At 51.8% G+C, this 14,034-nt stretch overlaps 3 protein-coding genes across 3 annotated transcripts; 1 reads left to right on the top strand and 2 right to left on the bottom strand.

Moving 5' to 3' along the window:
- Nucleotides 1-600: 600 nt before the first annotated feature.
- STEHIDRAFT_123099 (L-gulonolactone/D-arabinono-1,4-lactone oxidase) lies at nt 601-4,105 on the top strand. The gene is made up of 12 exons (XM_007306369.1): nt 601-910; nt 1,051-1,530; nt 1,584-1,772; nt 1,847-2,058; nt 2,124-2,879; nt 2,976-3,037; nt 3,208-3,348; nt 3,497-3,560; nt 3,630-3,662; nt 3,726-3,793; nt 3,870-3,896; nt 3,958-4,105. Exons 1-5 carry the CDS (start codon nt 626-628, stop codon nt 2,389-2,391), a joined length of 1,434 nt encoding a protein of 477 aa, XP_007306431.1. The 5' UTR covers nt 601-625; the 3' UTR covers nt 2,392-2,879; nt 2,976-3,037; nt 3,208-3,348; nt 3,497-3,560; nt 3,630-3,662; nt 3,726-3,793; nt 3,870-3,896; nt 3,958-4,105.
- A 1,446-nt stretch (nt 4,106-5,551) lies between these two features.
- On the bottom strand, nt 5,552-9,845 carry STEHIDRAFT_61236 (beta and beta-prime subunits of DNA dependent RNA-polymerase; the record flags this gene model as incomplete). Its single annotated transcript, XM_007306230.1, has 14 exons — nt 5,552-5,599; nt 5,683-5,956; nt 6,011-6,047; nt 6,165-6,294; nt 6,356-6,409; nt 6,467-6,540; nt 6,614-7,026; nt 7,085-7,164; nt 7,230-7,670; nt 7,729-8,000; nt 8,078-8,559; nt 8,613-9,095; nt 9,153-9,697; nt 9,753-9,845. 14 exons carry the CDS (start codon nt 9,843-9,845, stop codon nt 5,552-5,554), a joined length of 3,426 nt encoding a protein of 1,141 aa, XP_007306292.1.
- A 500-nt stretch (nt 9,846-10,345) lies between these two features.
- STEHIDRAFT_100285 (Oxysterol-binding protein) lies at nt 10,346-13,779 on the bottom strand. The gene is made up of 12 exons (XM_007306368.1): nt 13,654-13,779; nt 13,375-13,421; nt 13,132-13,214; nt 12,513-12,604; nt 12,357-12,412; nt 12,251-12,274; nt 11,957-12,117; nt 11,603-11,787; nt 11,317-11,493; nt 11,051-11,167; nt 10,845-10,935; nt 10,346-10,778 (listed from the first exon to the last, which is right to left on the bottom strand). Exons 1-12 carry the CDS (start codon nt 13,687-13,689, stop codon nt 10,675-10,677), a joined length of 1,173 nt encoding a protein of 390 aa, XP_007306430.1. The 5' UTR covers nt 13,690-13,779; the 3' UTR covers nt 10,346-10,674.
- Between the last annotated feature and the right edge of the window lie 255 nt (nt 13,780-14,034).

Raw genomic sequence — 14,034 nt, 5'->3', positions numbered from 1 at the left:
GTCGTGGACGAGGCAAATTCCAATGCGTTGCTGCTCCTCCGGCCATTGCCGTGCTCACTGACGCCATTTCCGTTCTTGGCCCTCCGACGCTGCGAGTCAGGACCCGAATCGTCCGGCTTCGCAGCCTTCGCCAGGGCAGATCGGAAGACAGGGTATAGCCTGTGCGAGACCTCGCGAGTCTCACATCAGGGGTGACGCTCTCTTGGGCGTCTGGTTTTCGCAGTGTTTTACCAGGCCGAGGATTATGACGGACTTCCGATTTTTGGACGAATCGCCGGTAGGATCATTATAGGTGAGGCTTGTAATGATAAAATAGGCCTAACCTCTTGTGTTGTCTGATACCGGGATGGGACGTGGGCCGATGTCAGGGACACTTGTCGTCCTGACGAAGAGCATCGGGTAGCCGGTTCAGTCCATGCGTTCGGAGACTGCCGTCTGCAGAGAGACGACGTGGGTTCGATGGCAAACAGACAGCGTTAGTTTTCATCCCCATGCGCTCTCAAACTGTCTGACAATCGATCGGGTTCAAACTTCACTAAAGTCTAACGCCTTCCGCTCCTCGTTCTCATATAAAATGCCATGATTTCCAAGACACTCTTCCTCCCTCCACCCCCGCCCGCTCCCCATGGCTCACGTTCTCTCCCTCGATGAGCTCTATGCCCTCCTACAACCCATAACCGTCTCACCATCATCCCCCTCAGCTATCTTTCGCAATTGGGGACATACATTCCGCTGCGCACCGCTGTCGGTCTTTGAGCCCCAGACTGAGCACCAGTGTGAGCTTATTCTGGAGCTTGCCCGACGCTCCAAACGCTCTGTGCGTGCCGTCGGTGTAGGCCATTCACCCAGTGATCTCGCATGTACGAGCGAATTTATGGTCCGGATGGGTTCGCTTAATAAAGTCATCGAGGTGTGTGTCGAGTTCTTGCTGTTTATCTTTTCGCACACTCTTTGGAACTCCGACCGATCCGCACTCGGCCAGTAACATCCGATTTCGGTGCTGCTCACGAACCCCCGAGGTCCTTTACTCATCCCCATCTGTCCCCAAAGATCGATGTTGAGAAGCAACTTGTTGTCGCCCAAGGCGGTATCACACTCCAGCGCCTCCATGCCACCCTTGACGCCCACGGCCTCGCTATGATCAACGTAGGGTCAATCTCGGACCAAACCCTCGCAGGAATGGTCACCACCGCTACCCACGGCACCGGCCTGACCCACAAAGTCCTCTCCACCCACGTCCAGGCCCTGCATCTCCTGCTCGCCGATGGCTCACACGTTCGCTGTTCACGCTCGGAGAACACAGATCTATTCATTGCGACAATATGTGGCCTCGGGAGTACTGGTCTTATTCTCGACATTCAGCTCAAGGTTGCACCCGCTTTCCGACTGCACGAGGTGCAGGAGACTTTCAAGTTCGATCCGGTGGTGGATAGGTTGGACGAGGTGGCGAATTCGGCAGAATATGTCCGTCTCTGGTGGTGGCCACAAGCGGGAGATATTCGTGTCAGTTCGATGAGCAAAACCAATGAGGTGCGTCCTTTCGCTGTATATCTGTCGCGGCGTATACTGACCTACTCAAATAGCCACAACGCCCTGTGGCCACTTGGCTGTGGCATTCTTTCGTCGGATACCACGTCATCCAATTTCTGCTTTTCCTTGGATGTTTCATACCACCCGTAAACATATGGACTGCTCGATTCACTTCTTGGCTCGTGCACGACAAGACCGTTTCAGTAGACGACAGTCTAAATATCTTTAATATAGACTGCAAGGTACGTTTCTTCTCAGTCCGCGGTACCTTTGCTCCTCTATATCGGCTCATCTGGCTACGTTTCTTCACGTGTAGTACCGCCAACATACTACGGAGTGGGCTCTCCCCTATTCGCACGCACAGGCAGCCATGCGAGACCTTCGGGATTGGTTCGACAGAGAGTTTGCCGACCCGAATGGCCTGCGACCTCACTGTTCTCTCGAGATTCGTTTCTCGGAGGCGGATGACGTCTGGTTGAGCCCAAGCTATGGTCAGCGTATGTGTTGGATTGGAGTGGTACAATACAAGTGCGCTCCGTTTTACTGTGGCTTCCTCACGCTCATCATCCTAACTTGGTCTTCTTTCCCGAAAGGCCTTACGGGTTTAATGTGCCGTACAGAGTACTCTTCAGGCGCTTCGAGTCGATTATGATGAAGTACGGAGGACGCCCACATTGGGCGAAAGCTCATAGCCTTCGCCCTGACACACTCCGCACGCTCTATCCTCGCTTTGACGATTTCTGTCGGCTTCTTGGAGACGTAGATCCATCAGGCACTTTCCGAAACGAATACATCTCGCGCCACATCTTCGGTCTCGCTGGGACACAGTACGACGAAAGGGTGTTCAAGGACCGACCGTAAGCGCTCTCCAAGCTAGGGAATCGCGCTGTATGCTTAGGGATGTCGTGGCATTGATGGTACCGGTCGGATCTGTGGAGTGTAAGGCATGCAGAGTCGTTTCTTGGTGTGTTGTGCTAGGATAGGTGTACGATGGATGGCTGGAACTCGTAGTAACATATCTTAACTTGCAACGTTTCCCTGTGCTATAGTCCATATCTTCGTTCTTCTAATGTTTGCCCATACGGCCTTCAGTTACTTAATCATCTTCACCCACTCTACGTTTAGAATATCACTTGAATAATTGGGTACCCGATTCCTCTCTGTCGCCTTCTAGCATGTGCATGATGTACTGGACCATATCATATCCAGGTATGTGTATTATCGCAACCGAGACGCCCATCATGGCGGAGATGATGCAACCTGCGCGCCGAGATCAGCTGCGGTGTGATATTTCGAGTTTACAAGCCAAGTTGCTCCTTAATGGACTCCCGGACAATCCTCTCGTACTCCTGTAAGATAAGCACACGTTGGGTATTAGTCTACGATCGGAAGGGGCTGCGAGGGCCACAACGCCCGCATCAAGGTACATATGGGCATACACGCACCGCTTTATTGTCCCGATAAAGCTTGCAGCAGTCGATATTGGCGCCACTCTCGAGATTCGGCTCTGTAAAAGGAAACATTCAACAAGGAACGTCGATGTTAGCGGGCACGATCATGATAGCGACAATAACGCTAGCTTGTAGAACCGGGACGAGTCGATCGCAGCGGTGAGATTGGACTTGATATCGTCGGTAGGAGGGTGGTCAAGAAAGGGTCAAAGAATATGATACAGACCAGCGAGCATGGAGATAACGCTCAAGATCACCTTCTCGACACTTTGTACGGGGCTCCAGCGTTCAGAGGCCTGTTCATACATTGTCGGATCATCACCTGGAGTGTGCAGGATCGAGATGCAGACGTTTCCGTCAGGATATACTAGAGCATAGATAGTAAGTGGTTCAGTAAGACTTCCGGATCCCTTTGCAGCGAAGATGCGGGAACGGTATGTCGGAGCCCCGTGACTCGGCGAGCAGATATGGTGCAGATGGTATGTGCGACGAAACAGGGGTCATCTTCAGCTTACTGTTCGGGTGGAACAAGGGCGGTTCAAACTTCATCTTGAACGGGGACAGTGGGTAATCCGTTGGCTATTTGATAGAGTCGGGGAGAGCCAAGTTATGAGTCACGTTCAACTGCGAAACACCGGAGGAACTTACGAACGTCAATTTAGCCGCGAATACTCCACCTTCCTAGATATCAAGAGACGATCTAGGGTCAGTCAAGATCCTTCGAAGGAGGGCTTGAGCACACACGAAAGGCGTGTCCTTGGGCCCAACGATCAAAGCCTCCCAGGTAAAGAAGTCGGACTCTGATATCGGGCCTGCGATCATGACGCAGACCAAAATCGTAGATAGCTTCGTTAGCCAAAGCCCTTCTCGATAATCAAGTAAATTTACCGGCGGTAAACATTCCATCAGGAGAACCTATCGATTAAATCTACCATGAGGTCCTCTCATCGTCTGAGGAAAGCCAAACGCCGCCTACCTCCAGCTGTGAGCTGCTTGTATTCTGTCATCAATCTGCGAAGTGCAGTTGCACTACCACCACGAGAACTCATATCGACTGAGGCGAATAGAGAAACAGATTGAAAGCGAGGTGAATGATGCCTGAGCAAGCTAGTCGCGAACCTGAAGGAAGTGGCGGGAGGATGGGCTGAACGCGTGGCACATCACCGGATTTCCGCTTTGCGGAGTGCGGACCGAGCAAACTCCGCGAGCCACAGCCACTAGGATCATTTAACTAGGCAATATTCGGTGATTATGTCCCGTCGCACCTTCTCCGAGGATGTATCATGCTGAACCCATGGACTTATCGGTAGGTAGAAAAGGCGCTTTATTCAACAGCGTCCCATCAGTCTAGTAAGTACTCCATCGATATGATGTCCGATATACTGGTGGAGATATTTAAGATTCGACCACGGTGCCCTTCATACACCGCTAAGCCCGAAATTGGAGCCAACGATATTTTCTGCGAGGTCCAATTGCCTCGACTATGGGTCCAGGCGTATTATGGTCGTTGCAGTAAATCATGTTCGGTGTTTCACGCTCGTCCCACCGATATTCAAGTTAAGACCGAAGCTTCGCGACGAGAAGTCGGCGTAGTACCGGTCATCTTCATGGGGGTAAGGCCACGTTACAATTCCACACCGCGTGGCTTTGACTCTTTTACAGGAAGGCACCGCGTGCGGTGAGCAGGCAATATTAAAGTCCCTTCTACAAGGCACTACACTTTGTCCCCATACACAGCTTATAATAGATGGCAAAGGTAAGAGAATAGTCCCCGTTTAGTTCTTACGACTCTCAAGGTAAAAACGCCACACTCCCATCCGGAACCGCTGGGCTCGGTTGCGCGATCGTTGATGCCGATGGACGTAAAAGTATCGCAGGTTTCCCAAACGAGTGATAGAGAACACACTAGACGATACCAGTGCTGGCATGCCGAAGTTTTTAACGCTCAATAACGACGCCAGGCTGTACTTGTCTTGATTAATTTCACAAATGAGTATCGGATACAGAACCAATGACATTGGGGCGCACGGTTTGGCCACAAGGAGGAAGAGGGGGTACATCCATCCTGACTGAATATCACTGGTGCCCGCGTCCAACAAGAGTTCGGGTGCGAGTTTATCACGGTGGCGGTTGCACTAAGGGTGCGATCAAGTCGTAATTTCCCCAGCTCCGTCGCTTCTAGACAGTCCCGTTTGTGAATACCGCGGGTAGCCTGGAGAATGTCCTATAATGACGTTTGAGACAGGGAATGGAAAGGCTAAAGAAAGATGTGAACCGTTTCGGTAGCGGAGCCGCCTCAAACTCACCAGGTCAAAGGTGCGTGGACGGCGCAGTACCTTCGGGGTCATATTTTCATTCACACACGGAGCGAGCTTGATGGAGTGTGATTGGGTGTGTTTCGACGACGGTCGGAATGGCATTTGCGGTGCGATAAGAGCAAAGTTGCTGGAAACTTGGAACAGAATACAAATTGCGTGGAAGTACAGTGTCGCAGGAGCCAAAACTTTAAGCAGAACAATGAAAACTGATAAATAGCGCAGGTGCAGCATCATGAGCCACCACGGGTTCTCTCACGCGTCATCTAGAACCAGCCGTGGTACAACGTTCATGGCCATGAGCTAGAAGAGAGCGAGAAGTCGGTCGTATCAGCGCCCCATGCGGAAATTCCTGCGGATGAAGTGAGACAAAATTAGCGACGCACCTCCTGAAAGAGGAGCTTGGCGGCATAAGGGATCGTGAGCTGGGCCATTTTCTTAGAGCTCTTGCAGTACGTGCACCAGCCATTGTAGCCGAGCAAACCACACTCTTGGCACGCATTGACCTCGAACTTGTCGGAAGAGATCATGAGTCGTTCAAGGAGCAGTTGCGTCGCGCCATAACCTATCAAGCAATCTCGCTCCATCTCGCCTAGTCGTAAGCCACCTTCGCGAGATCGACCTTCGGTGGGCTGGCGTGTTAATGTGGCGCGCGGACCTCTGTGACGGAGATTTGAACGATGATCTAGCCCTACTGTGACCGTTCGAGCTTACCTGGCTCGAGCATGCATCTTGTCCATGACCATATGCTCTACAATACGATGAGTTGAGGTTGAATGACGAGCAAACAGCAGCTGTCTCCAATGACTTACTAAGTTTCTGTAGGTTCGGTCAGTATACGGTCTGTCAATGTCAAACACATCAAAACTTACCTGGTAATATATTGGTCCGAAATAGACGTAAGCCTCCATGGGTTCGCCAGTGATGCCACTAGTAAGCATGTCCTTCCCAGCATAACTGAAGCCGTTCTCAATCAGAATACGCGACATGTCTTCCACCTGTCGGAAAATTGAAGTCGAACTCAAACTCAAAACACTACTAGACCGAACAAGGACGAACCTTCGAGCCGCCAAAGGCTGTACCATACTGAAGCTTGCCTGCAAGAACGCCGGCCTGAAAATTGTCCGCGTCAGATGCGAGTGGACAGAGTTCACACAAAAACATCCACACCTTCCCTGCAAGGAGCTCAATCATTTTTCCTACCGTCATGCGTGAAGGGAAACCATGAGGGTTCATGATGGTATCTGCGTAGAGTTAGGGCAGTTAGGAAGTCTGAACGACGTTCGCGGACCGGTACGGGTTGAAGATGACGCCCACCAGGAACGATGCCTTGATCATTGAATGGCATGTCTTCTTGGTTCACTATGAGCCCACAAACGCCCTTTTGACCATGCCTAGATGAAAACTTGTCTCCGAGTTCGGGCCTTCTCGTCTGCCGTATCAGAACTTTGATGAGCGTCTGGTCATTCTCCGTATCAGAGATCATGATCTTGTCAACATGGCCTGCGACAGGTGACTTGTAGGTCATGGGCGCATTCTTGTACGGTACTGAGGCCGCCTGCCCTGTGAACGTGTTGTCGTTTGCGTTCGTAGGTGTCTGCTTGTTGACATAGACATCTCCGGGGTCGACACGTTCGCCGACGCCAGCGAGACCGTCCAGTTGGACGATATCGTATTTCTTCTGTACATTGCCTTCTTCGTCCGTGGGCGCATCTGCCAACCGGTCAAATCTGGGAAGATAGGAAGCTGAGCTATATGAAAGGCACATAGTTCGAAGATCAAGCTTACGTTCCGTTGGGATATTTTCGGATGAGAGTTGCGTTCTTGCGAAGCACTTGACACCGGCCATAACCTCTGTCCACGCTGGCCTAGAATGGAAGCAGGCTTCAGGGCGCAGCACATTAACGCACTAACTGCGGGTAAAAGCACCGACCTTGTTCAAAATCAACGCATCTTCGATATCGTATCCAGAGTAACTCATCACGGCGACGGTGGCATTCTGTCCCGCAGGAAGCTTGTCGTATCCAACAAGCTCGATCGTCTTCGTCTTCACCATGGGCTGCTGCGGGTAGACCGATAGATAGAGTAACGTGTCGATTCGGTTCAGCTGATTGTAGCCGATTGCCCCGATGGCTTGTTTACCCATAGCACATTGGTAGGTATTCCTAGGCGATTGATTGTGATGTGGGTAAGGGATGAGACCAGCGACGGCACCGAGAAGAGTGAAGGGTTCGATCTCGAGATGTGTGGTCGTCGGGACGATATCCGGTTCGTAGAGAGCGATGTACGAGTCGTTCTCCTCGTTCACATCCAGATATTCAACGAGACCTTGCCGCAAGAAGTCATCAAACTCAAGTTTTGCCTTCTTCAAGAGCTGCAGAGGGAAGCATAAAGATAAGAGCTGGGACGGACAAATCATAAATAAAACGCACCGAGACATGTTCCGAAGTGACCATGGGACGTCCGTTATCGACGATGATCATGGGTCTACAAATTCGACCGCCATCGCTGGCGATATTCACTGTGTGGTGGTGGTGATTGATATAAACGCTCACAAACTCACTGACCCGCCCAGCGCGCCTAAGACGACGGAAGTTGTGGACAAATCGAGTCGGAAAGCGGGTAAGACCTATGATTGTCCCGTTTACGTTGACTACAAAGGTGTTCGGACCATAGATCTCCGTCCCGGTGGACTGGCCGATGTCTGAAAATGGAGCGGACGATCAGTCACACAGTCTAACATCCCCGGAAGGACTTAAGAACTCGACATGAAACACATACTCTCGACCCCGAGCATGTACGCAACCTTGATAATGGGCTCTTCGTCGACGTCGGTCGTGATATGGGTCATGAGCGCCAAGTTCTTGACCAGACCGCAAGCCTCTCCTTCCGGGGTATCACTCGGGCAAAGCATACCCCATTGACTCGGCTGCAGAGCACGGGGTCCACTGACTTTCCGTGTCTTCTCGAATTGAGATGATATACGAGTCATCATGCCTAGGGCGGAAATAAAGCTGAGACGCGAGAGGACATGCGTGACCCCAGCACGGTCCATGCGGAAACGCTTCAAAGACCAGTTGCCCGTCGAGATGGCGCGAACGAAACCGGAAGTGATGTGATCGCCCTGGAACTGCATGGTGTTGAAGGCGTCGAACTCCGTCGTCCGCGACGGTTTCTTGAGCACCTTGTCGATTGAGGATTTGAGGTTCGTGTTGAATGTCTTGAAGAGGTCTTCAAATAACAACGCCAATAACTGTCCTGCCCTGGCCAAAAGTAATTGAGCGCCACATTGCAGAGATTGTGGCGCAGGACCTACAATTCCAATCGTTTGTTTCCAACATAGTCCCTATCGTCCACCATCTTCTCGTCTTTCACGGCCATCAGGACTCGTCGAGTCATAGTCGCCACAAAGATGGCCTTCGAACGGAAGTCCATCCCAACGACGGGCACATGAGCCAAGACGATGGTAGCCAGTGCCTCAAGAGCCTCCTCCCACGCTGGCCTTCGCACACCAACGATCCGTCGATTGATCTTGACTCGACTTCCTATCCATTCCAAGGCCTGGTGTCTTGTGAAGATCCCCAATCTGGCGGCGTCCTCGAGGTTTGGGGCGAACGAATCCTTGTACGCTTCCGAGTTACCGGCGGTGAGAAGGAGGATTTCCTTGTCAGATTGAATGCCGAGGGCTTTGAGGGCAATGACGATGGGAACGTCTTCGTGAATTGAGTTGTGCCGGAGATAGATCTTTCCCTTCTTAGTTGCGACGTAGGTTTTTGACTTGAGACCTCCATGTGTGGACCTAAGAGTCAATCTCAGTGATCTCGCCACGGTGCGAAGAAGACGAGAGTATACACACGAAGTACAAGAAGCCTGGACGACACCTTTCACAGGGTCCGTCTCGACGATGATACGATTCTTGCTCAACTGCTCCTGGACCAAAATGACCTTTTCCGTCCCCTTGACCACGAAGTATCCTCCAGGGTCCAGTGGGCACTCAATCATACGAGCAAGCTGCGCTTCCGAGCGGCCGGTGAGAACGCACTTGTTGCTTCGCAACATGATGGGTAGTCTGCCGATGTTGACATTGGGCCTGCGAACGACGTTTTTTCCGCGAGTGTATTGGATTGTGACGACGATGGGTGCGCTATATGTAGTGTCGCGGAGACGGCATTCGTTCGGGGTAACACTCTTGTCTATCGCGTCCGCGTCCGTACGGTCGGGAAACCCAACGCGAATATCCGTGTATTTTAGCCAAAAGCGAGGGTCGACATCAGAGGTGACCTTGTTGTTTGCCTTTAGAATGTTCTTGATGTCGACGTCGACGAAATAGTTGAACGAGTCAATATGCTGCTTGACCAAGCCTTTCACCTTGAGAAAAGCAGGCAAGAGTAGCCATTTGTCCTGTATTTTCGCGCAAGGTTAACCATGAACAGATTGGCATGGCTGACGGACGCACCTCGATGCTCTTTATTGGATCGGTAAGTCCCAATCCTCGCCACTCTGTGCGATTGAGCTGGTCCCACTGGGACTCTTCCGCATCCTCCTCCATTATCCTGGTATAGATATTTTAGGTGAATACTAGGAGATACCCAAGAAACATACCCGCGCGATGGATGTTAAAGAGCAGAAAACGTACTTGTAAATTCCAAGCAAAGCGCGGATCTAGGATGACTAACCACAATCTAATCTTATCAAAGTTACCCCTTTGTCGATCCTCGACGTTCCGCTCCGCATTGTTCCCACGTCCCGGTTTGTGGAGGTCATCGTACAAAGCCTCTCTTGTTTGAGCCTTTGTTACTTCTCACGAGTCGTTGATCATATTTTCTACCATCAACATGTCTTATTTCCAAAATTTTACCGCAGGCGTACGGTCGTACCCCCTGACTCCATCACCAGACCAAACTCAAAGAGAATATGGTCAGGGTGCTACGTTCCTCAATGCTAGCAGCAGTTCCTACTTCTGCCTGTATAGGGAGACCGACCAAGACGCCTTCGGCAGAACCAAAACCAATTCCCTTTCCCTCACCCCACGAGAATTCTTTCCAATCATTCCAGTCACGTCAATGAACAATCGATCATTCGCAATAAAAAAAGTCCACTTCTCGTAAAGTACGTATTGCATCGTTCGGATTGGATTGGGTTGGGTTGTATGTAGGATGGATAAGATCGAAAACGTACGGGTTCGGGTTTGGGTTCGTACATGGATCGAAAATAAAGTGTGGACGGGAATCGGGAATCAACGGAAGTTGGTAGAAACAAAGAAGAGAAACAGATGTGATTATGGAGAGACAGACAGACAGTCACAGAAAAAAGCTAACGGAAGTCCTCCTTCCTTCCACACACGCTGGTAGCTTGGGCACAGGCAAGCTGGGCTATCCTCAGGCGGAAGAAGCAGAAGGACCGAACGTGGGCGCGTTGTTCTGGAAGACGTACATGTCCTCGGTAGGCGGGGATGCTTTGAACGCCTTGCCCAGGCGTTCGTCTATCGCATGGTCATCAGTATTAATCAAATCAGATGGAGAATAGAGTACAAGAGAAAGAGACTCACAAAGCGGATCCTCATCCACATGCACGAAATGTTTCAACTCCCACTTCGTCCCCGCCGCCACCTCGTCCTTCCTCCTCTGCCTCTGCTCATTCTGCAGCACCCAACCAAGTCCAGACGCAATCCAGCACAAAAAGGGAAATGTTCGAGTAAATCAGCCTCGTGATCTCAACCGGGTAAAGGAAAAGGAACGGGAGACGAAAACGCACCTCAATCTTGCTCTTCTCCCTGCTCGCCGTCTCGAAATCGCCACCCCTGATCCCCGCCGCGACTTTCCCCCAAAGCTTCCTGCTCTCCCACTCGTCCTGCGCATCTATTGGCTGGACCTATAACGCAAATCGTAAACCAACCATCAGCACCACGTATGGGTTGGATGCGAAAGGGCCGGTGCGTCGCAATTACGCCCCAGGAGGTCAAACACAAAAAAAGGCCAGTGTAAAACCCACTGAAAAAGAGGAAAGAAAGGTAAACTGACCGTAACCTCCTCCTTCGGCCCCGTCACATCCGTAAAATTAGCGCTCGACTTCGTCGACTTGCTCGTCGTGTGCCACTGCCCCTCGATCACATGCACCTGCGCCCCGTTCTGCGCCGTCACCGTCGCCTTGAACGAGTGCGTCTTGCCGGAGAAGTAGCCCTTGCCTTTGTACTCGATCTATCCCGGCGCGCGAACAAAAAAGTCAGCATGCAACTCATCTCGTCTCAAGGGTGCAACGAGGAGAGGTTGGGGCAGAGAACCAGGGCAGGGGGGATGAAAGACGCACAGTGCTCAACCACCCACTCGAACTCGAGATCCAGCTCGTCTCCGCAAGCTCGATATACGGACTCCCATACCAAAGCCCGTCGATCCTGAGCCTGGGCAGCGTAATGATATACTCTTCCTTGTTCCCGTCCGGGAGGTCGACCGTGAGCGAGGCGTGCCCGATTTGTTTCACGATGATGGATCCGCCTGAGATCATTTTTACCGTTAGTATTGTGACTTCAGTCCTCTCGTCTCACTCCTTGCTCCTCACACCTCGCTCCTCGCAACTCACGCCTCGCTCCTCGCTCCTCGCTCCTCACTTTGGCGAGTGCATGGGGTGGCAAGACAGTGGAATTGGACAAGGACGAAAACGCACCCGAGAAACTCGTCTTCTGCGCATTATGTCCCTGCAACGCCAACCCCTTACTCGGGTTCGAAATATAATACGCCGTGATGGGCGGGTGATGGGACACCTGCTCGACGACGAGGTTCGTCTGTCCTCGGCCGTTCGTGTCTGGCCAGTAGCCGTAGAAGAGCCTGTGTATGATGATGATGGGGAAGAAGGGAAGAGTGGAGGGACGGGTCAGCTCGTGATGGAATATTAGAGGGTGGGGGTGATAGGAAGTTATATTCGAGGGCAATGGTGCGCGGGAGAAAGAAATATACGTACTCGCCAAGGACGGGGTTCAATGGCCTAACAAAAAACACAAAAAGAGCAAAGTCGATCAGCTGCTACGAACGCGTCCGGATCCGCAAGAGTAACAACTCATACTCACTTCTTCTCAGACCCCATGGACTCATTCCGGGACGTATACTGTCCCTTCAGCGTGCTCTATATCGGTAAGAGCACAAAAGAGTCAGCCGCCTCCGTCTACTCAGACCACATAAAAAGAGGAACAGGTACAAGGGAGGGTAGGGAAAAGAAAACGCACGATGAACCACTTGAGAACAGCGAGATGTCTCTCCTCCGGCGTCTTGCCGTCCGCGATCGCTGCGAACAACTCTGGACGCTCGCACCAGTACGCTGTACGTCGCAACAATACCGTAAATCATATCACATCAGTAGTACCAGCGCGCCAAACATAGGAAGCAGCGTAGAGAGCGACGCGACCACGGCAATATTCGAGTTAGAGCGACGCGACGACGGCGATATTCGAGTTTGAACGACGAGCGAATCAGACGAATGAGTTCGCATTATATCCGCATCATTCAAAATTCGAATTCGGAGTTCATCCATAGGGTCGGGGGTCGCCATAAGGGGTTCGTTGTTCGTGGATGCGTAGGTGGCGTCGACGTGTCGGTGGCGTGTTGGTAATGGCGATGGAGTTGCAGTTGCAGTAGGAGTAGGAGTAGGAGTTGGAGTTGATGTTGGAGTTGGAGATGGGAAATGACGGTAGAGCGGCCGAGTATGGACGGCGAGCGAGGCGGTGCAATAGCATAACATAGCAGAGAATGAAGAAAAATCAAACAGAGTAGAGGATGAGTAAGTGCACGATCAATCGAATGTATGAGGTGTACGTGAACAGGGAGTAGAGCACAAGGAGTACGTACCAGGAAACTCGGTGAGCGATACCGGGGAGAGGATGAACGGCGGTGCGGTCATCGACGAAAGATCGCCAGAGAACGAGGCGATTCTGCATCCACATCCACAACCACACATCCACACACACGTTCGTCCGACACACCATATCGAGCAGCGTACAACCCAACACAGAGAAAAAGAAAACACGGCGGCGGTCAGCACGATGCTATGGTGTGATTGGGATGGAGGAGGGAGAAGGGAGGGGGACGTACGACTTGAGGAACGACGTCCAGCTGCTACGTTGTGCGGAGGGCACGGCCTACACGTCCCGACAATAACACCAACGACGACACCAACACCAACCAACCATCCAACGACCCGACCGACGCAACGAACATCCAGGACCAATGATGCCCATATCGCCGCATCGCCGCACCCACACATCCAGGACACATCCAATCAACCGAAACCGAAAACCGAAACGAACACAAGATCAGCGTTCTCTCCAATGCATCACACAAGAGGCAGATAGGAGAAGAACGATAACTTGCCTCGCCAACCTGCTCGTTACTCGGCGTGTCCGTCATCTTGTTCTTGTTCTGCTTGGGGTGAAAGAGGCGCGTATTGGAAGGTTGGTTGGTCCTTGAGAAAGGCGGGAAGGTGTGTGCTGTGTGGTGGTTTGTGTTGTGTTGTGGTGTGCTGTGGTGCGTGTGTGTTGTGGTGTAGGTTATGAGATGCCTATGAGGTATGAGGCGGAGGCGGAGGGAGGAAGCGTCGGAGGGAGGGAGGGTGCGAGGACGCGAATAAGGCAACAAAATCAGTAAACTGCGCAACACCTCTCGATTCAACGATTCACGAACGCCGGGAACAGGAGAAGAAACGCACTCAATACGACTCTAATCCCGTCCAAATCAAGCTCTATCTCACAAAGT

This window comes from Stereum hirsutum, assembly GCF_000264905.1.
Source record: "Stereum hirsutum FP-91666 SS1 unplaced genomic scaffold STEHIscaffold_11, whole genome shotgun sequence".
Taxonomy (NCBI): domain Eukaryota; kingdom Fungi; phylum Basidiomycota; class Agaricomycetes; order Russulales; family Stereaceae; genus Stereum; species Stereum hirsutum.
The sequence above is the reverse complement of the archived record's forward strand: the minus strand, read 5'-3'. Positions and strand labels throughout refer to the sequence as shown.

Excerpts from the sequence above, each read along its gene's own strand:
- STEHIDRAFT_123099 (XM_007306369.1), top strand. The coding sequence starts at position 626 with ATGGCTCACGTTCTCTCCCTCGATGAGCTCTATGCCCTCCTACAACCC. Across the intron at positions 1,531-1,583 it reads CGATGAGCAAAACCAATGAG|CCACAACGCCCTGTGGCCAC; the intron begins GTGCGTCCTTTC and ends CTACTCAAATAG. Across the intron at positions 1,773-1,846 it reads TCTTTAATATAGACTGCAAG|TACCGCCAACATACTACGGA; the intron begins GTACGTTTCTTC and ends CTTCACGTGTAG.
- STEHIDRAFT_100285 (XM_007306368.1), bottom strand. The coding sequence starts at position 13,689 with ATGACGGACACGCCGAGTAACGAGCAGGTTGGCGAG. Across the intron at positions 12,413-12,512 it reads CTGTTCTCAAGTGGTTCATC|AGCACGCTGAAGGGACAGTA; the intron begins GTGCGTTTTCTT and ends TTACCGATATAG. Across the intron at positions 10,936-11,050 it reads GGGAGAAGAGCAAGATTGAG|AATGAGCAGAGGCAGAGGAG; the intron begins GTGCGTTTTCGT and ends TGGGTGCTGCAG.